A 21,925-nucleotide genomic window follows, 5' to 3' on the forward strand; every position below is an offset into this window, starting at 1 on the left:
TTTGTGTAGAATCAATATCATACAAAGTCCATCGTTTCATTGTGGTCATACGTATGAGACTACTCACTATTACTGTTTTGTATGCCCTCTTTATAGCAATGCAAGAACCAAACTAATGACGGACTTACAGTATAGACCTACATTTACTTGTTGGTCTTGCAGAAAATCTATCAGAAAAACAATATCAGGTTGTGTTGGGCCGTGTATATTCCTTCGTTAAATGCACGAAAATATTCCTTATTGCTTGAGCTGAATTAGTACACATCACATCACATCACATCTTACCACATCACCTAATGTTATATTTTTACTGTCTCGTCTTAACTTTGTAAAACATAAATAACACTAGTGACTATTTTTATGCTTATACTTTATTGTAACTATTATTATTTCAGAAGAATTCATAAGTATAGTATTTTACTTGTGTCTGATCCATTTTGTTTATTACAGATGAAATATGTTTAAACTACCGTTAGGCGTTCGGAACAAGGTTGCAAATATATGTTGCTATAAGATTGAAGTCATCCAAAACAAAAGTTTATTGTCATCATCATGAACAAAAACACGTGGATTATTGTTTACTAGCACCATGAGAACCATGTCAATTTTCCTCATGCGTCTACTCCGGAGGTGATATTTTATGAGCAATTCGGTGGGTGTTTCTAGAAACCCAAAGGCGCTTACCGTGATCCACTTGAACCATGCTCTCTGTTTTAGTGGAGTCCGGGAAGCTAATTTATTTTTTTTTCTTTGTACGTGTTATTTAGGTTATTTCAAGTTCTTTGTTGTGTATGTCTATTTCCCCTGTCTTGCTGTTGTCCTCGGATTATGTTGTTTAAATAATTGTTCCCTTGACTTCCTTTCATATCACAACTCATGAATACGTCATGTACGTTATACCAGACCTAAGCAGAACTACGCCATTTTTGTACCGTGCTAGACTTTTTACAATTAGGCTCCTTTAGCAGAGGTACAATATTCCTGCAAAATTAAAGTTGTCACTACAAAAGTGTACATGTTCGTGATCATGAACTTTTGTACCCTTAAATTCAACAGATGTGTTCATTATGTGGTAGTTTTCTTCTCTCGTCTACCAAGGACGTCACATTTTGTGCTCAACTTGTCGGGAATTTCTAGAAAAACAGAGGACGCTTGTTATGAAGATAAACCTGGTTGAGTTTGGGTTCCCACTTTTTTCTATGTGCGTGTTATGTAATGTTCTTTGCAGTGTGCGTCTTTATCCCTGGATTTTTCTCTTAAGTTTGATAACCGTTCAAATCCTGGTTCGAGTTTCTTGATTTCTCCTTAAAAAATCAAAAATAGAAATACACATCATACTACAAACTTTTTTTCAATATAAAACATTTATAAATACATTCCCAAAATTCTAGAATTATACTTGGTACAAACTAGATTTTTTAACCATGTACTTCTTTTATGATAAAATATGTCATAAAACTGATATAATCTGAGGAAAATACTTGAATATAACTAATTATACTTGTAAGGCGCGTGTAATTGTCATGGTTGGATGAATTCTAAACAAATTAAATAATCAGATAATCTACTAACTAAAGGACACTTTTACATTTAAAATTAACTGTTAGTGCACTTAATTAGAATCTATATTAAAATTTGTGATCGATGATGTCATTGACCTTTAATATCTTATCAAAACCCCAAAGGAACTACAAATTGGATCATCAAATTATTGTTGATACTTACTTTATCGTGGGTCTACCCAGCGGCCTCAGACATCCCATAACTTTATTAGCCATTATAAATCGGATGCATTAATGTAATACAACGCATTGCAAAGTATTTCATTTTATTTTATTTATTTATTTTTTTTTTTTTTTTTTGTATTTTTTGTCAATCGATAGTGTCTAAATTGATAAAAACGTCAAGCCTTAGCCAATAGCAAAATGTGTCAGTCAGAGGAAATAACTGGATGAATTGATAACGACAATTTACCAATAGAGCGTGACGGATTTCTACATTGTCATTGTAATGGGTGCAACGAGGTTTCTATTCATTTTGTTACGTCATTTTTTTTTAGGAATTCACCTTTTCAGTAATTGACCAAGATCCGTTACATGTACATTTGTACATGTTACTACATTGACCGCTTTGTCGTTTTAATTTATGACACGGCTGTGTTCGTGATTTCGATAAAACAATGGATAAATTCAAAGAATACAAGTCATTTAGGACAATCCGTATTGCAAGTACATGTACAATGTGCATTGTTTATTTTCAAGGACTTGCGTCAGTTTGCACGTATTGATCTACTTTTGACTATTTTCGTTTTGTCAAGAATATGTTCTAAATTACAGCATACAAATTGTATTCCAGCGAATGCTGCTCGCATACGCATATCAATTAATCAATTGAATACGATTTATTTTTATTTTTTTGATAACGACATGAACGAACTTTTAATTTTTGTTCTTTTTATCAAATTTTGTATTATATTAGCCTGTCCTCAAATTATTTTTTTTCTTTTTATAGCTTGAATTTAATATTAAATGAAACGATGACGAAATTGGATTTCACCAACAAACTTTTTGTCCTTTTGATATGTATCCAAACTTAAAGTATGCAAATGCTCATGTAACAACATAAGTTGTCAAAGTTACATTGTAATGCATGTGTGCAGTCTTAATCAATGTATGAAAATAGATAATTAAAATTAGATTCATTATGAATCAAATATAACCAAAAAAATCACTTATGGATTCTTGAATGCTCTGTGTATCTCTTGGAATATTTAAGTAAGTGTAAAATGCAGGTCTTGTTGGAGATAAACGTCGACTTGAGTACCTCTACCATACTGGAAGTCCAAGTTCGATGTACTGTGGATACATTTTACATGCACAATGTACATTTGCTGTACATTGAACCAAAATACTGCGATAAATACTGGGTCTTCAATAGTTCAAATTGACATGCACATCAACAATTAGTAAGTAACATTTGACGGTATCTCGATACAAATCTGTCTTATATTCTTTTTTTTTTTTTTTTTTTTTTTTTGATATAACGATAATAAATTTGGCAAAAACACATTTTAGAAAACAACACTTAGTTACTAAAGGTCTTGTTTATTGATATGATCAATTTAATCCCCCGCATCGATGATTTTTTTTTCTTTTCTTCAATTGGTCCGTTGGATTTTATCAGGGAACTAACATCAACAAAACAATAAAAAAGGAAAGACTTAAGTCTTCAAAGTCTATAATCGTCAAATAATCTATGCCACAGATTTTTGCTTGCTTTCAAACATCCGAAATGGCACGAATGCGATATGCTTCCGCTGGAATCTTGGTTCCGTCGATTTATTTACTCTTACGTTGCCGAGATGACCCCAATGTTTTTTTAATTAAAACAATTGGAATTGCGAGTGTTTTCGTTCGACAGGTTTCAAATTTTTATCGATCTTTGTGTCGCTCATTAATTGACCAGGGAACCAGATCAGAAACCAGATTAAACAACTGGCAATTGCAACATACATATCGGGGCCCTGATAATGTAAATGACCTATATAATCAGTTGTAATGAGCCCCTGTGTCTGAATCAGAAACTGGGTAATGTCTAATGCTAACCGATCATTTCATCTTTAAATGTAACCTTCCCATTCTCATACAAGCAAAAAAAAAACACGTGCATGATATTTAAGAGGTAAATTTTGATCTCGTATGGAGCTAGAACTATGAAGCTATAGCGGTAAACACTGATCAGCAGCTTAATGTGGCATAGTAATATATAATTATGCAAATCTAATGTAAAGTACTGAAATTACGAGGACAAGAAATCGCTTTCAATATTATCGACTGAAAAAGATGTGATTTATCAAAATCACTAGATTATCGTTGCAAGTGTACAATTTGTGAGTGATTATATCAATTTGATACTAATACCCAGTGAAATCTTATAAGCTTCCAGTGCCTTTTGATTAAAAGAAAGATTTGTTTTGATTATACAAAAGAACAAGATTACATACAACACGATTCTTGTTTTGTTTTAATAATTTGTATAACTTCCAATGCGCAGTTCGAAAGTTCGGAAAAAAAAACCAAAAGAACTGTGTAACAAATAGTCCAGAATTTTAGAAAACTTATATCATAACACTAATTACAAATTAATTTTACTTACATACTTTATTGTGCTTGCACGAATAAACAAATGTTTTTGTTTTTTGTTTTTTTCAATTCTAAATAAACCTTTAAGTTTCATGCAAAAAAACATATTTAAATGATGATTTTCTTTTTGGATTTTCTTTTTAAATGTATGTATATGCATATTTAATATTCTGAAAACGACACTGAATGGTAGACACAAATCGCCTCTTTATACATGTACTTGCCTCCATGTATTATGTATATATTTTTTTATATGTAAGTGGTATTCAACGTTTTAACTACATATACAGTGTCTTTTTAATGATTTTATATATGATATTAATATATATGTCTATACTATTTAGGTAAAATACTGAATTATTTCGCATCTCATTGTGCGAAGACGAATGTACTTTGAAGAGTAACCATACATGTACTCCGTCTATACATAACAAACAGCGATTAAGTACTAAAATGTTATTTTCTTGTATTTTCCCTATCATAGTTATTTATTTTCTGCATTTTATGTGATTTTTACTAATTTGGAAAACAGATCAAATTTAAGCCAAATTGAATGCAAGAATAATATTGAGAAGACCAGCCAAAACTCATACTGCAACTTTACAATACACATATAATTATGATTACGATAGTTTCTTAAAGACAAAAAGACGATCGCAGGGGCGGAATCAGACACTTTGAAAAGGAGGAATGCCAGCTACGATTCTTCACAAAAGGGAGTTGCTAGGCAATTTTGTTGTTAATTTTACGGATGAAATTACACATTTTCCAATAAAAAAGGAGGGGTGTCAACCCCTTGCACACCCCAAAACATACATGTATAAAGATTTTTTTACATGTACAGTAAAATCAGAAATATATAAGGTGTAATTTATGGGAACCCAAATATAAAACAGGCATATTTTCAAAACTTAAAAAACGCCATGCCTGAAGATGTGCTTCAACAGAGAGAGAGAGAGAGAGAGAGAGAGGGAAAAAATCAGTTTTCACAAAGTGCACAGTCTAACGATTCCGTTCAACTTGTGCCTCTGCAAAATGGGTTATGTTCAAGGGGATAGAAAGATAAGAATCACCACTTATTTCACCAAGTGAGAATTTTTTACCGACATATCTTATCTTTTCATCACAGTTGATTGTCGATTGTTGAGACATGTGCGTGTAACCGAGAAGTTAATTTATTAATAATGCACTTCTAAGTTTTTGACATGCATTTTCTATTTTTAGAAACGACAATACAATGACATTAAGAAGTATACTTATACAATAAAATTTTCAATAAACGGTATTTTGTAAGGTTATCTCAATGATTCAGGATAATAATGTTGCCCACTAGCCACAAAAATTATACATTTATACGATTGGTTATCAGATACACCCCTAGCCGACATCCTTTTTACCTGATAAGGTTAAGGATCGTCGCCACCGCGAACCGAATAAATTATCTATAAAGCGAGATTTTCAAACCATATTGCACTACGATTATTAAAAGAGGAAGAATGTGCACATTTTTGTAACTTGTTGCACTAAGGAATAAAATTCAGATTTGAGATTAAAAGTTTTATTATTGGTTAAAGAAAACAGAAGATACCGTTCGTAATTGTAAGTATAACTAATTATTACTTCGGCTTTCGTTGCTTGACCGGAAACAAATTATATTATAAATAATTTTAAGGCAGAACTTATTCTGATTCTGATTCAATTATTTTTAGTGGAGTCCGAGTTGCTCATTTACTTTTGTTACTTTGTACGTATGATTTTAGTTACTTTATGTTCTTTGTTGTGTATGTCTGTTTTCCATGTCTGGTCTTTGTCCCTGGATTACATTCTTTTGATTACCGCTATAACCTTGGTTCCCTTGATTACTCCTTGATTACCGCTATAACCTTGGTTCCCTTGATTACTCCTTGATTACCGCTATAACCTTGGTTCCCTTGATTACCCCTTGATTACCGCTATAACATTGGTTCCCTTTATTACTCTTTCTTTTTAAAAAAAATATTTATCCTTATAATATAGATGCTTTCATTTGACTTTAAAAACGTAACCTTAGAAACATCTCTTCTTGGTAAAAATGTTTATTTTTATTATTATTATCAGTAGTAGTATTAATTATTCATTTCTTTTTATGATTATTATTATTATATAACTTTTATTATTATTATTATTATTATTGTTATTTTTTACTTTTATTATGATCATTTTTGTTATTAACGTTATTATTATTATTTTTATTATTATCATTATTTTTATTCATATTATTATTATTATTATTATTACTATCACACAACCATTCCTCCACGTTCAGGTCAAATGATACAACAATGCAGTAAAGGACATTTGTTTCGATATATAAGTTTTGCTTTATTAAATCACAGAAAGCGAAACAAATTTTATAAGTGTCCAAACAGTTTAGAGCAAAACTGTTGAAAATCCATATTCGATGATATTTGTTGCTAGTTTTTTGTACTTTTCCACAAAGTTGCATTTTTGGTTAATATTTAAGGTTTTTCTTCTACAGATTCGGACAATTGAGAATTGTTTGTATTTGTCCTACTTGTGGTCAGAATCTTGGTCCAGGTCATATTAAGCCTTTATATAAACAAATATCTTTGGTGTCGCCTTCACTAATTAATTGCTCATATCTTCTGTACTGTTTTGACTGCTGATTTGACTGATTTTGACTGGTGACAATCTCGTGCTGCCAATTTGTGTTAAAGTATACCGGAAATAATGAACAATAATGGAAGCGGAAGGCTGAGTGGTTTATCCCAACCTTTGTTGTACCAATTCAGGACCGTTGCAGTGGTTATCCAACTTTTTTATTGTCCTGCATGATATTGCCATTTGGTATACGGACTTCCTTTTTAAACTACTTGTCCGTTGTTCAGTTCAATACAAAGAGTAATCAAGGGAACCAAGGTTATAGCGGTAATTCAATGAATTTGATCCAGGGACAAAGACCAGACATGGAAAACAGACATACACAACAAAGAACATAAAGTAACCAAAATCATACATTCAAAGTAACAAAAGCAAATGAGCAACTCTGACTCCACTAAAAAGTGGGAGCATGGACCAGGTACACCGGTAGGGTAAGCGTCCTCTTCTTTTCTAGAAACACCCGCCGAGTTGCTCATAAACAGTCAAATTCGGGGTAGATAAAGGAGGAATGAAAACTATGACACGTTGAATAAATCAGTTTTCATGGTGCTATTCCTTTTGACTACTGTATAGATTTTATCAGTTCAGTAATGTTGTTGTTACCCTTCAAATTAACAGCATACATTTTTACATAGTGTTTGTTTGGAGTCAAAATAGCGGAAAAGAAAAATCTGTTTGTTTTTGGTAATTTTGTTTAGGAAACTAAGCAAGGCTATTTGTAATACATTTTCCTTAAAAGTTTAAAATAATTCCCAATCAAACTAATCAAAGTGACATATTTTTGCGAGTCAGAGACGGCACAGTTTGCATGTACAAGTAGTTAAATTATGCATGTATGTAATATGTAAAACAATTTAATTCCAAAAAACTAAAATACCCGATCGTTAGCTAAGTTACATGTTTGACGAAAACGTCCATTCGTAGGACTGGCATTAGTGTTCCGAATCAGACTTTACATAATTATAGGGTTTTTTTTTATTTGCTTATACAATGTAACGCCGACTATGAGTACATGCATTGATATTTGTTAGATCAAATACAGTATGACATCCATGGAGGCTCTTTTCTAAACTTTTAAGAAAAAAAATGCATTAGCTGCAAATTTCGAAACTATTCAGATATTCTTACTCCTAGCTCTGTTGTGGGTCTCTCGTATTTTGTATTTTTTTTTATCGTTTACAAATTTGTGACGCACTTTTCTGCTTACTTTCAGAGGAAGATTAATCTGGAAAATGCACATACTAATTTTGGTTTCCTGCTTTTGTATGCATGCCATAGCATGGGAAGGTAAGTGTATATATACAGTGTACAATTGTTAATTGTTAGTTGAGCAAGGACGTTACAACCCCCCTTTTTTCAGTCAGTTGTTCAACAACTTTTACGATCTACAAAATCTTCTACAGCAGTAGAACATGAACAAAATTAACTAAATAAATATATGTATATGATAAAGTATTTTTTTTTAATTTAATTCTCAATCACGAATAAAAAACCAAATACACGTATTGCATATAAAAGGTTGTACATGTACATATATACAACTTGTACATTTTGTATATGCCGTCCAATGCTACAGGATGTCTTTCAAAGTTGTGTTAACTTACAAAAAATGTATGTTGTAAATCGTTTCCTTTTATTTAACACAAAAATGTTGGTATATGTACTGTATATTTATTTTCAAATTTGTTCACTTTCATCGCATGAAAAAAAAAATAAAAGCTTGCTTCTAAAGTATGCTTTTTAAGACAAATTTGAATTTTTCCGACCGTATAATATACATGTAGGATTTTTCAGTTTGGTCCGTAATATAGTCAAAAAGAACTAGAAGTCTCAAACGTTCTATATAAACACCAGATGATCTTGTGGATAACAGCAATCTTCTGTACAGACACTACGATTATTACACAATTATATACAAAAGTCATGGATCTGTAACACAGGGCATCGTTTTACAAAACACTCGTTAGACTTACATACACGTAAATCCTAAATAACCAATGGGACTTACGTACACGTAAGTCTTACGTAGGCTTTGTGAAACGATGCACTGGTCAGAACATACTAGGTTGCATGTCAAGGCAATATGAAATAATGAACTACATTTGTATTCATTTGCAGTAAAATTTCTACTTATTTTACAAAAAAGATGTGAAAATCTTGTCTTTATTTCTTGACTTTTGTGGTACTACATGTACATGTAGTAGTCAATCAGGAAGTTGATATCGCGTCGGTCTTTAATGGGAAACTACTATATTGTTTACATATTTAAAATGTTCTGTAATATTTCACAGATGCTGTGATAAGTAGTTGCAGAAAAAACTGTAACGAAAGGGGTGCGGATATTACTGATTTCTATAATGTATATTGATATTCATCTACAAGACGATCTCACTGTTTTACCTTATTCAATGAAATCTTCAAAGACCAATCTACATGTATCATTGACTTATTGACCCTTTCGTGAAAAATATTGTATAGTCGACGAACATGCTCAAAATATCAATATACACTCACGTGAGGAAAGTTATTTTGTTCTGCCCAAGCTCTTCATCGCAGAAGTGTAAACTGAGCATGCTCATAGACTTAGCAAGAAAAAGTCTAATGGCCGTTGGTCTCAACTACGCGTTTGTACTTTGCATACAAAATATCTTTCTTCCGCGAGAAAAATTATTTGTTCTGCCAAGATCTTCCTCGTTGTAGTATGATACACCGTGCCAACAAATAGTGACATCACTATTTAATGAAGTAGAAACAATGTGGACAATTTAAATAGCATGTTGGTATTTTAGATACATGTAAGTAATAATTTGCCTTTTGGTGAAAGCAGTGTGACAAAAAAATGTCGTTTTACTTTGAATTTTTTGAAAGGGGTCATGTTACATTTGTAACGCTTTTCTTTGCAAGTACAATATATGTAAATATTATTTCTCTCATGTTTCATATATAACAGGTGATCAGATTGACGAACAAAAGATCACGAACTAAAGATCCACCATCTGATTTACGCATAAAACCTTTCAGGCAATTTACGATATTATTTGAAGAACGACAAAGGGGGATAATATAAGTATTCTGACATTTATCTGGGTCATAGTAATAAATTCATTTAAATATTGTAAATGGTGTTTCTTTACCTCTTCCCTTACAGGGGTAGGTTTAAGTAGGTGAAATGAAATGAGCGAAGATAAATCTAGAATATCATTCGCCTTTCCCATACCACATACAAATGTATATGTACCATAACCAGCCCTAGATAACCCGAATCAACCAAGAGCTCGAGGGTTAATACGATTCCAGAGCTGTTATGGCATCTGCGATATGATGAAAAGAAAAAAAACACACTCTTTTCTTATATTTCAAGGCTTTGATATAAGATATTGTTAACCACGTGTATTGAACACTTCTGTGTGTGCGGTATAGAGTTTGTAAATATCGTTCTAGTTCCGATGTAGAACGTATTGAAATTCAAAGACCGATCTGCATTTTAATGTTTACTTCCGGGAAATCCAAATGCTGCATCACAATGCAAAATCTTCTATTCATGCTTTTCTTTACATTTTTATCATGTAGAACTAGATATATGTCATTTTTATCAGTGTTTTGACACAAAAATATATTTTGTTTTTAATATTGAACTCAATGCTACATGTATGTTAATGGCGAATCTCCATGCATTTGAATGGTGGATGAGGACCCAATATCATGAAACCATGGAGGCACGTTGCTAGACTAAATTTTTAAGGGTACATGACTCTAGGCCAAATACAAATGTACACATGTGGAGAAACTCCGTATGCTTGTCAAAAACCCGCCCACCTGACAATATAATTTCACTCAGTGATGATTTCTATGTATATTTCGAAAGACCACTGTTTGATCTCTACATCACTGAATTTTCTCAGAATTTTTTCAATAGAATTTTTAAAAATGAGTTATTTTTTTTATGTTCATTTTCTCGGCACTTCAATGAAATAATTACTCAGTTTACCAGAAAATATGGAAAATCTTGTCTTATTTTCCTTGACTCTGATGGTGCAAATAGTCAAAATAAACTTTAAATTTTTGTTATACCGTTGCCTGATTATTACAGACTGACACTTAAGTTTACATACATACACAATGTACTATGTTATAAAGACTAGTTAGAGCAGTCTAAAAACGTGCAAACGTATCCGACACTTTTTCAAATCAGACTTTCAAATCTTATTTTAGTGCCAGGATACCCGAATGCATCAGCACCAGCACCCTACATTAGAGTAGGGGATCAAGTAGTACTAAAATGTTGGAGTTTTGGAGGCGACCCCACGCCAGATATATGGTTTACCGTGGACGGAACGAACGCTACATCAATTAAGGGAACTGGCCAAACTTTCTCATGGGCTATAGAAGGAACTACAAAAACCCAGCGAACATACACTTTTGTGGCAGACAGGACTGATAACAAAAGAGTTTTCGATTGTAATGTTTATAATGGTTATAATCTACTCCAGGGACCACTTAAACGATCCGTTTATATCATGATGGAAAGTAAGCATGATTTACTCGACAGAGTCCATTTTCATGTCGAGGGAAGGCAAGGGGCTTGAATATAAAATCGATTCTTAGTATTGAAAGATGGGTATATGTAAACATTTTTTTAAAAATGGATTTAAAGTACAAATTGTATATTTACATGTAGGCACAGTAAAAAAATTTCTGCACAGTATTTGAAAGTATTTTACGGGTTTTTATTTTTTGTTTACTTCAACATTATTCCATAAACATATTTACATGCTGTACTCCTGGTAAGCTTTTTAGTAGCCAAAGCTATTGAACCCCAAAACTTATTTATTGTAACCATAGCAACCAGTCTGCTCGTTTCTGGGCTTTGTAGAATTGAGAAAATAAAGTCTGTTTCCAAAAAATGTCATTTATCAAATAACGAAAGGCGAAAAAATAAAGCATATTAAAAATAAATGTATAATAACCGAGAGGGTAAAAGTTACTACACTATGCTCCTTGTTAACAATGATAAAGGTGTGGCTCCTAGAAAACAACCACCACACACTAGGCTGTATTTTCACTTGTGCGTAATGTAAAAATGTATGTAATTATAATACTAACATGTCGTGGCAGATATTCAAGTATGTAGAGGTGGATCGAGGTGGGTAAAATTGATTCATTGAGCTGTATCGTGACCTTTTCTCATATTTGTGTTAATAAATGGCGCCATCTGAGTTCTGAATGGTTAATTAAAATTTGACAAAAATATTGATAATAAATTCATTTTTTGTGTAAACTTTGATACTCGCAGACCTACATTTCTTTTTCAACCTTACCCTTGAATTCATTAATGCCAGACTTGATTACAAGTTCCTCCCCTCTGACAACATAAATTATTTTATTTTCAATAAAAATAAATACTCCCGTTAAGCTGTTGAATTTATATCCACAGTTCCGCCATTCTATCCAACGTTCGATGGACCTGTAGAAGTGATAGACGGTACTGCGTATAATTGGACCTGCCGTTCCAACGGAGCAGTTCCAAAGCAAGATGTTGAAATATATTTCCCTTCGAAAAACCCTATCCTAGACTTTCGTGAAACGTGGGAGAAGAGCCCAGCTGATGGAACATTCATAGTCACTGGCACGCTTTTTTATACACCGACTCAGGCTGACAACAATCAACAATTGTGTTGTGATGTGAAACACCAGGCTATAAACACTGGGGACCAGAGAATATGCAAGACCTTAAAAGTCCGAGGTATTAATATATAATTTGGTTTGAATTAAGATAAAAAAAAAAGAATTTGTCCATGTAATTCTATATTTCAACAAGTACAGGGTTTAAGGAATAGAGTTGGACTTTCCATGATTGAATTAAAATTGAACCAATTTCCGACAACATATTTGTCCAGTATGGTGTACGTGTTTTTAAAAACGGTCGGCATTCCAGTGGGAAGAAATTGTGCTCCTTTACTTGCTGACCTATTCCTTCTCTCTTGTGAGGCTGACTTTATAGCTGATCTGATCAGAAAGAAAGAATATCGTTTGGTTAGATCCTTCAATCTCAATTTCCGCTATATAGATGACGTATTATCTTTAAATAATCCTAATTTCGGGGATTTGATACATCGCATCTACCCAAAAGAACTTGAGATAAAAGATACTACTGACACTGTGAAGTCAGCCTCATATCTTGAGCTACACTTAGAAATCGATGGTAAAGGAAAACTATTGCCCAAAGTTTACGACAAATGTGATGACTTTTCATTCAGAATTGTCAACTTTCCTTTCATCTGTGGCAACATCCCTTCGGCACCTGCGTATTGAGTGTTCATATCACAACTCAAACGTTATACCAGAGCTTGCCGAAACTACGCAGACTTTTTGTATCGTGCTAGAACTCTAACAAATAGGCTTCTGGAACAGGGTTATGTTGCTACAAGATTGAAGTCATCACTACAGAAGTTTGTTATGGTCGTCATCATGAACTCGTGGATCGTTATGGTGTATCCATCTGCACCATGAAAACTGATTTATTAAACGGGTCATAGTTTTCCTTTCCTCGTTTGTATACCCCGGACTTGGCTTTTTATGAGCAACTCGGCGGATGTTTCTAGAAAAGCAGAGGACGCTTACCCTACCGGTGCACCTGGTCCATGCTCCCAGTTTTTAGTGGAGTCCGAGTTGCTCATTTACTTTTGTTACTTAGTATGTATGATTTTAGTTACTTTATGTTCTTGGTTGTGTATGTCTGTTTTCCATGTCGGGTCTTTGTCCCTGGATTACATACTTTTTGATTACCGCTATAACATTGGTTCCCTTGATTACTATTTGTATTGAACTGAACAACCGACAAGTAGTTTAATTTTATATCAGACACAAATTTAAATTCCTACGGACTACTGCGAAAGTACTATCATAAGTGGGGTACACATTTTCGTGGTTTTTCGTGGGTAGGCCAAACCACGAAATTTGGTTCTCAACTCAAGAATCCACGAACTTGTGTTTCTACCCTAATCCACGAAAATTAAAGTACTTTCACAGTAATTGAAAATTTGATTCTCTACGACAATTGTCGTTTACTTTCAGGTGATTGTCATTTTGATTAATCGAAAAACAATTTGTTTCCCTGAACATCATCATTGTGCGTGCTGTAAATTGTATAATATTATATGTAACAATAATATTTACGGATATGTATAGTTATCGTTATATTTTTACAAGCTTTACCTGATCCACCGACAATATCAGGTAAGTCGACCATCGCCGTCGGAAAAATGGAAACATGGTACGTTGTTTCATCTGGTGGAAACCCCGCTTCAAGCCTTCACATGACCTTAAATGGAAATATGATAAACAATGGGTTTACTAGCTCAAGCTCTCAGATTCCAGGATCAATTGAGTACAGGACAACCGGAAGTCTACAATGGACACCTAGCATGTTTGATGTTGGAAAACAAACTCTATGTGTAGTGGCTACTCATCCTGATTTAACATCACCTCAAACAGCATGTATGGATGTTAATGTTCAGGGTAGGTAATTCAGGCTCTTACGTGTATTTTGGGAAGGTCTACCTCCCATTTTCTGTTATGTCATTAATGGACAGCACATTCGGTGTGATGTACGGCAGTGAATCAAACTGATATTGTTTGGCTAAACAAGTTGTTGTTATCAGTAACTGTTGCTTATATATCTTGACTACAATGTAGCTTGTAGAAAAGTAGAGTACTCTTTCGAGGTACATGTAGGTAAACATTGTCTTTTGTCCTATTCGTTGAAGTGTTTGTATTCTGCATCGATCTCAAGCATTAAGTCCGAATTCAATGGACTTATATAGTTCGTATTATTGTTAATATTTTTCCTCCACTGTCCCACGTTAGGTAAGGGTTAAGCCTTACAAACATGACTAAGCACGCCACCTATTTTATCCGCCGGTCCCAAGCCAGGAACCTGTAGTCCAGTGGTTGTCGTTTTATGTTCATTGTAATTTGATTAACGTGTTCCCTATACATGTATATTAGGTAGATTTTCTTCTTTAATGAATGGTTTCACTTCATTAATTTGGAGGTTTTTTTACAACTTGCTTCATAGTATGGGTTTTGTCCATCATTGAAGACCGTGTGATAACCTGTCAAAGTTAAAGTGTTCGTTGCTTGGCTTTTGGTGGATGACTGTCTCATTGGCAATCATACCACATCTCTTATTTTATAATATGGTATTATTACTTAGCGATTGTCATATTGGCTACATGTATATAGTCATCAGTGAGACTAGGCTGGTCATAAGGTACCAGTATCGTATTGCATATCCCTGAGCAGGTGTACGTCAAAACATGGATGCTATAAAAATATAGTGCATTTTCTTTTTGCCTCTCTACAAACTAATATTTTGTCAAAAGATATAAACAATGACTTATAAAATGGAGCAAACATCACACTGTAAGATGAAGAACTTTTTGAAAAGAAAATCTAACATAATATCATAAAAATGTTCCACTGAAAAGGTTGGTTTGGTGAGTGCAAAACGAAAGTGAAAGTAGGGAAAATGGCTATTTATAGTTCGAGACTACTTTTCTGTCCGATCTTCGTGGACTCACCCTATTTTCTTTGCGGGAAATTATTTTTTCACATGTCCTTAGAAATGCTACATAAGTGAAAGTTTTATTGAATCAATTTACATATTTTTTAAAAAATCCTAAAAATATGCACTTCACTATAGAAGTCTATGGGAAAATTAATACGATACTGAGACCATAATGGCCGTGAGCAAAGCTACTTTTCAAAACGTAAATTTTCATTTTTATCGAAAAAAAAAACGGGATCTGCTCTTAGACTAATTGATTTATTGCAAGTTCAATACAATTGATCGCATGTTTTTAAATTGTATTAGGTTTTTTGTGGAACATCCGCTTTCACCTCTTATTTTTTCATATATTTTCAATACCGTTGGACGTAATTATCAACTTTTCACCGTGACATTGATTCATTCCATTACAAACATGGCTATTTGTTTTCCATATAATCATTTCGAATATCTTATGTGATGTCCTCACGTGAGTAGTAAGTGCCTTACCGGTGATATAATTGGCTGATATAGATGTAAGATAATTTGGTGATAATTCCTAACGCTGTTCTTATCCAGTACCACCCCAGCATCCGATGTTGTCGGGCCCTTCGTCGATCGCTGTTGGGACTACCGACACCTGGACCAGTGTATCTGTTGGTGGAAACCCAGCATCGATACTAAAGATGACAATAGACGGCACCTACGTCACCAATGGTTTTACAACTCAGGTTTCTGTTCTACCGGGTGGAGAAACATATACTACATCCGGCACTTTCAACTGGACACCAACAAATTTTCATATTGGACTAAGAGAACTTTGTGTCGAAGCACACCATCTTCTTTTGACTTCGTTTCAAAAATCCTGCAAAAATGTATCCGTCGAAGGTAAGAACCTGAAGTACAGATTATCGTTAGGAAGCAATAAATGATTGCTATTTGAGGTTGTGTTTAGTATTGTAATGATAAATCATAAATCTGAGTTATAACAAAACAAGACCAGTACTGATCCCTTAAAAAGTTTACTCTACACCAAGGCTGAAAAATAAAATAAAATCGGAATAGAAGTGTAAATGTATGATACGCATCATAGCTCACTAAATTACTTAAGTTTACATATAATTGTAACTCCCATAATAAACCATTCAACCATTTAATTTTTAGGATGAACATTAATTTTGTATTACCTTAAAAAGAGAGAAGATTAATGGCAATTTAAAGAACAAAAATGGCTTGTCTTTTTTTCAATAAACGGACGTCGAACCAACTCCGAGTACATTTACTTCCGGTTGGTTTGGCACTTTTACGTTTTTATTTCCGTTCCATTAATTTCTGTTATCTGTTTTCACAGCACCCGCACGTACTGGATAAGTAAAGGCTGCGTTCGCTTAAAGCAATGCCTACTTCATATAAGAATATAATAATTAAGTCAATAATAAAAATACATAAAATAAGATACAGATTTAATTCAAACCAACATCAACATTAATTGGTTATTACGGAACGACTATTTCAATTTGGGGTGGGGGGAGGTGGGGTGGCGGATTTTGTAAATGAATAGTTCGAAAAAAACTATTTTATACTCTACTACCTCGAGAGTAAAAATGATAAATTTGCTTGACTTCAAAATTCTTCTATACAATAATAGTAATAACAACATTTGGAAACGACATTTTTTATTCGCAAATTTTTCAAAATAAATATTCTGTCCCGACCATATTTTCCACCCCAACCACCCCAAAATGGAATATTTGCTTTCTAACATTAGTGTTTATTTACATCAGTGCCTCCTCAACCCCCAACACTAGTTGGACCTACAACGATAACAGCTGGTAAACAAGGGAGCTGGAGCGGTGCCTCACTTGGTGGTTACCCAGCGGCTTCTTTAAGGATGACACTAAATGGCAACTATATACTAAATGGGTTCACATCACAAACGTCTCCAGAATTCGGCAAGAATACTTTTAAGACGGAAGGACAACTAAATTGGACTCCCAGCATGGCTGATGTCGGAACCCAGAGGCTTTGTATTGAGGCGACTCACATTCGTTTGACAATGCCTCATATATCGTGTTTGAATGTTGTAGTGCACGGTAGGTAACTATAGATGCTTTTTTAAACGTATAGGTGAAACCTACGCTTATAAATATATATATTTTTTAATTATCATTAAAAATCATGACTGTTTACTGGTTACCTATGTAACATACAATTGAGGTACGAGGCTACGCAATTACCCTGGAAATTTTAATACATGTGAAACCATACAAAACAGCGTGAACCGACCTCAAGGGCAAATAGACGCTTTCGTGGTAATTTGCGAAGTGCATTATATCTAACCGAGCATGCTCAAATTAGCACGTCAATGTCCAAATCCACGTTCTTTTCAACACGTGATGATTGCCAACAGAATCTGACAATAATACTACCATGAAATGCCTATAGAAACAACAATGTCTACAAAATGTACGTAAAAAGATGCAAACTGAGACTAAAGGGTATTATATAAAAAAGACCCACTATAAATAAAATTAATTAATATAAATAAATTTCTTTAATAAAAAAAAGAACACATGGATTTTATTAAACAACAAAACAAAAATATGTCATGTCTTTAGCACTGAAAAATATTATTAAAGTGGGGCAATTACATGTGTGATGTGAAGTAAGGCAAAATTTCCCAAAAAATGATCGGCCCTGCGCCTCAAGGACCGGTGTTACCGGAAAATTGGGTACATGTATTTGAATGCAATAAATCACAAATAGATACATTTAACGGGTAACAACTTACTGGGGCGGATTCGGTAGTTTATAGAAAGGGACTTTTATTTACTATTATGTCCATTTTTTTGTGTATATATTACAAATATTTCTAACAAAAGAAGGAATGCCATTCCCCTAAAACCAATTAGATCATGCACTGTAGAATCAACATTTTCTCCTACATTAAATGCAAATAATTTTAAACATTGTCCCAGGGAAATAACCCTAGTTCGGGTTAACAATTTTGGATGTCCATCGAATTAGAGAGCCGTAATTGTTTTCTTATACCGAACAAACAAAGGACTGACAAAAATGGTTTCAAAAACTGGCAGCGCCCAGTCGTAATTTGCAAAGATAGGTTATTCACCTACCCTTGTATTTTTGATTGGTTATTCATCGGTGAATAATAGGGTTATTCAGCCTTTCTTGCTATTAAAACAAAAAATATCCAAATTAACCTATGTCACGTGATTATATTTCATCCAATAGAATTAATCCCTTATTATGTAAGGTACATTGTATAAAAATTTTAAACATTGTCTTGTTTAAGAACCTGCACCTACCACTCTAAACTTCATCGGACCGTCTATGATCACTAGTGGAGACAGTAGCACATGGACATGTACCTCCGATATTCCGGCCCCTACATTAGAGATGACGTTAGATGGAATTCGGGTTCAATTCCAACAGAACTCTAATCAGATCATCTATAATAAAGCATTCGATGTGACTAATGCTGGGAGTCAACTGTGCTGTAAAGCTTCACACCATCTGATGCCACAAGGCCTTTCTGAGTGCAAGACACTGAACATACAAGGTATTTAGTAACATTGTAGTTCTAAGAAGCAGTCTTAGTGAAAATCAGACAGGAGGTAATTCACGGATTTCAAAAACCCACCAAATTCACTCTTATTTTTAAGAATGTCAGACGCTGTTCGGAGCTTGGGGAGATGAATAGATGATTTTCTGAAAAACACAGATTTTAATGCAGGAAGGACTATCATTGTGCAAATATATAGCATATGTGGACCGGAAAAAATGTTTATTCGATGGGTTTTTTTTTTACCATGAATCACTTTAGAATGGGCTGTGTCTATATGGACTGATACTTAACTACAGGTCCACATAAAATTCAGACACTGCAAATGGTAAAGTGAAGTACATGTATGGTGTGGAAAATCCCACCAAACAAACAATGCTTTTCCAGTCTTCATATGCTATATTTTTACATAACAATATTCATTTTTGAGAAAATCATATATTTATCTCCCAAAGAAATCAACCAAATAAAACAAAATCAAGGACGATAACTCTTGCAAAGTGCTAATTTCATGTACAATCTATATAAATTTTATCTCAAAGCGCAACAACCGAGTGAAAATCTAAGACTGGTTATGTCATCGGTGACTTTCTGAAAAAGAAATAAAATTGCACTCGTTGGGTTTTTGACATGCATGATTTACCTCCAGTCCCATTTTATAACGTCTGCTACATAAAGTAACACGATATATTTACATCCAACTTCCTTCAACCGAAATACTAGGTATTTTATATACTGTATTTATGTTTACAATGTAATGCAGTTTTGGAGCCGAGACTGAAATTATCACATCGAATCCAATATGATGAGAAGTCACACACTGTGGCAATTTGTACAGACGTTTAAAACTGTTAATTAGCGCTGTCACGTACATTTTTTTTTTTTTTTTTTTTTTTTGTGAAAAAATATTTAACAATAAGATTATACAGCAAGAATAATGAATACATGTACATGTAGGTGATAAATCAATAAAGTTAATTTCAAAGAATAAACCAACTAAACCATATCTGAATGTCGATTTGATGTACGTCTTATATGAGTCTTTGTTACATTAAATATAAATGCAAAGACCTAACATTTGAAATAATTAGTATTTCATATTATAAGAATAAGTTATTCTTATTCGAAAGAACACGTGGTTTTCATTAATGTGCATCGAAACGTCTTGAGCGCATTACCAGATGATACATATAATATCCGGTGCATTATGATATTGATAATTATGACGACTGTGTTTATCGCATTGATGAATTTGAGGGGGAGCATTACCGTGTGAAATAAGAAAATTTGTATTGGCTGCACATAATTATTCTGCAGACGTAAAATGCCTTTTGTGTATAGTTGTTTCTGACTTAGTAAACCAGGTTATTATCCCCATATAACTGAAATCATTAACGTCGAATGGTGCGCGTCCACGAATCAAATAAATTAGCGTATTCATTATCAATCAAAATTTAGTCAATTAATTAAGTTTAATGAAATTACAATTTTAGGATGCTCATACTGGCAACAAATGTTGACATTCTGGCTATTCGGATCCATTTACGATTTAACGAACTTTACTGACCAGTAAATTAGCCACTATACGATGTTTGTAATAGACATTTCACGATTTTAATACTAACAGGTTCAATAATTACCTTTAATATTCATAGTTTCACATATGGCCATTTAATTTCCTTTCTGTAGCTGCCCCTAACCCCCCTACAATATCTGGTCCCTCAATTATCGCCGTTGGTGTACAAGGAAGGTGGACCGTTATTTCATCGGGAGGAAACCCTGCGTCTGTACTCCAAGTGACTTTAAATGGCACACCTATCAACTATGGTTTCACTAGCTCTAGCTCACAGATGCCTGGAAATGTTTTTATGACAACAGGAAGTCTTGATTGGACACCGATCATGTCTGATGTTGGAACTCAAACTCTTTGTGGAAAAGTGACTCACCAAGCGTTGTCAGTTCCTCAACTGGCGTGTATGGATGTTGAAGTTCAGGGTAAGTGAGGGCGCAATTATTTAACTATTAACTGCATGAGTTACATGTAGCTTCAAATTCACATCACAAAATATCACAAACACAAATATCAATCCGCCGTTTACAAATTTTAAATCTTATGTTAAAAGAAGCAACAACTAGAAAATCTATATAATAACAGGATAATCAATTGATTATTGAGAATAATCAAGTTATAATCACTCATGCCCAGAACCCTTGAAGATTTAACTCTCGTGAAATCTAGGCATTCTTCGGCATTCAATACTCACTCCTTCCAATATATCAAATGTACCGTATTATTACCTTTTACAATAATGATGCTTCTTTTAGTGATTCCCCAACCCCCTACGCTGACAGGCCCATTATCGATTACTGTTGGGACACCTGGAACCTGGACCAGTGTTTCTGCTGGGGGAAACCCTGCATCGACGCTTAAGATGACAATAGACGGGGTCTATGTTACCAATGGGTTCAGTACTCAAGTAACACCAATTGGAAATACCTTTTCTACATCCGGGACATTAAACTGGACACCGACAAATTCAGATGTTGGGCTGAGAGAATTTTGTGTTGAGGCGTACCATGATCTATTGAACCCGTATCAGAAGATCTGTAAACAAGTACGGGTAGAAGGTGAGAAAATACATGTACAAATGTATATTGGCTGAGGTTCGTGTATTTGTCACACCCTTCTGTCCTAACTATGGGATAGTCGACGAGCATGTGTGACATATACTTCCGTGGGGTAGGGCGTGGGTAGAGTCAAACTCGTGGAAGAATTTATAATGTTGGGCAAACGCAGAAGACAACTCTGCAGTTAGGACAAAACGATCTATAGGTATAACATCTTATTTAAACATTTTATACCAATATAGACGCGACTATTTTGTACTTGTCAGGACTTAAGCTCAATCAATGCGTCATATATTGGGAACGGTTAGATGAACTAGGATAACCTTGACAAAGTCGTATAATACTGTAAGTCTATAGTCAAGA

The 21,925-nt window shown here is 33.9% G+C and overlaps 1 protein-coding gene across 1 annotated transcript in view; it reads left to right on the forward strand.

Moving 5' to 3' along the window:
* Positions 1-7,950: 7,950 nt before the first annotated feature.
* LOC148607306 (uncharacterized) overlaps positions 7,951-21,925 on the forward strand; it is a 35,304-nt gene continuing 21,329 nt past the window's right edge. Inside the window, exons 1-9 of the mRNA XM_088545659.1 lie at positions 7,951-8,090; positions 11,016-11,330; positions 12,238-12,546; positions 14,013-14,321; positions 15,931-16,239; positions 17,136-17,444; positions 18,665-18,931; positions 20,624-20,929; positions 21,260-21,562. Coding sequence (XP_088401785.1) covers positions 8,036-8,090; positions 11,016-11,330; positions 12,238-12,546; positions 14,013-14,321; positions 15,931-16,239; positions 17,136-17,444; positions 18,665-18,931; positions 20,624-20,929; positions 21,260-21,562 — 2,482 coding nt within the window. The 5' untranslated portion in view covers positions 7,951-8,035. The remainder of the gene's footprint in view (positions 8,091-11,015; positions 11,331-12,237; positions 12,547-14,012; positions 14,322-15,930; positions 16,240-17,135; positions 17,445-18,664; positions 18,932-20,623; positions 20,930-21,259; positions 21,563-21,925) is intronic.

Source organism: Perna viridis, chromosome 9 (genome assembly GCF_037379345.1).
Source record: "Perna viridis isolate PV_CMFRI_1.1 ecotype Kerala chromosome 9, ASM3737934v1, whole genome shotgun sequence".
In the NCBI taxonomy this organism is placed as follows: domain Eukaryota; kingdom Metazoa; phylum Mollusca; class Bivalvia; order Mytilida; family Mytilidae; genus Perna; species Perna viridis.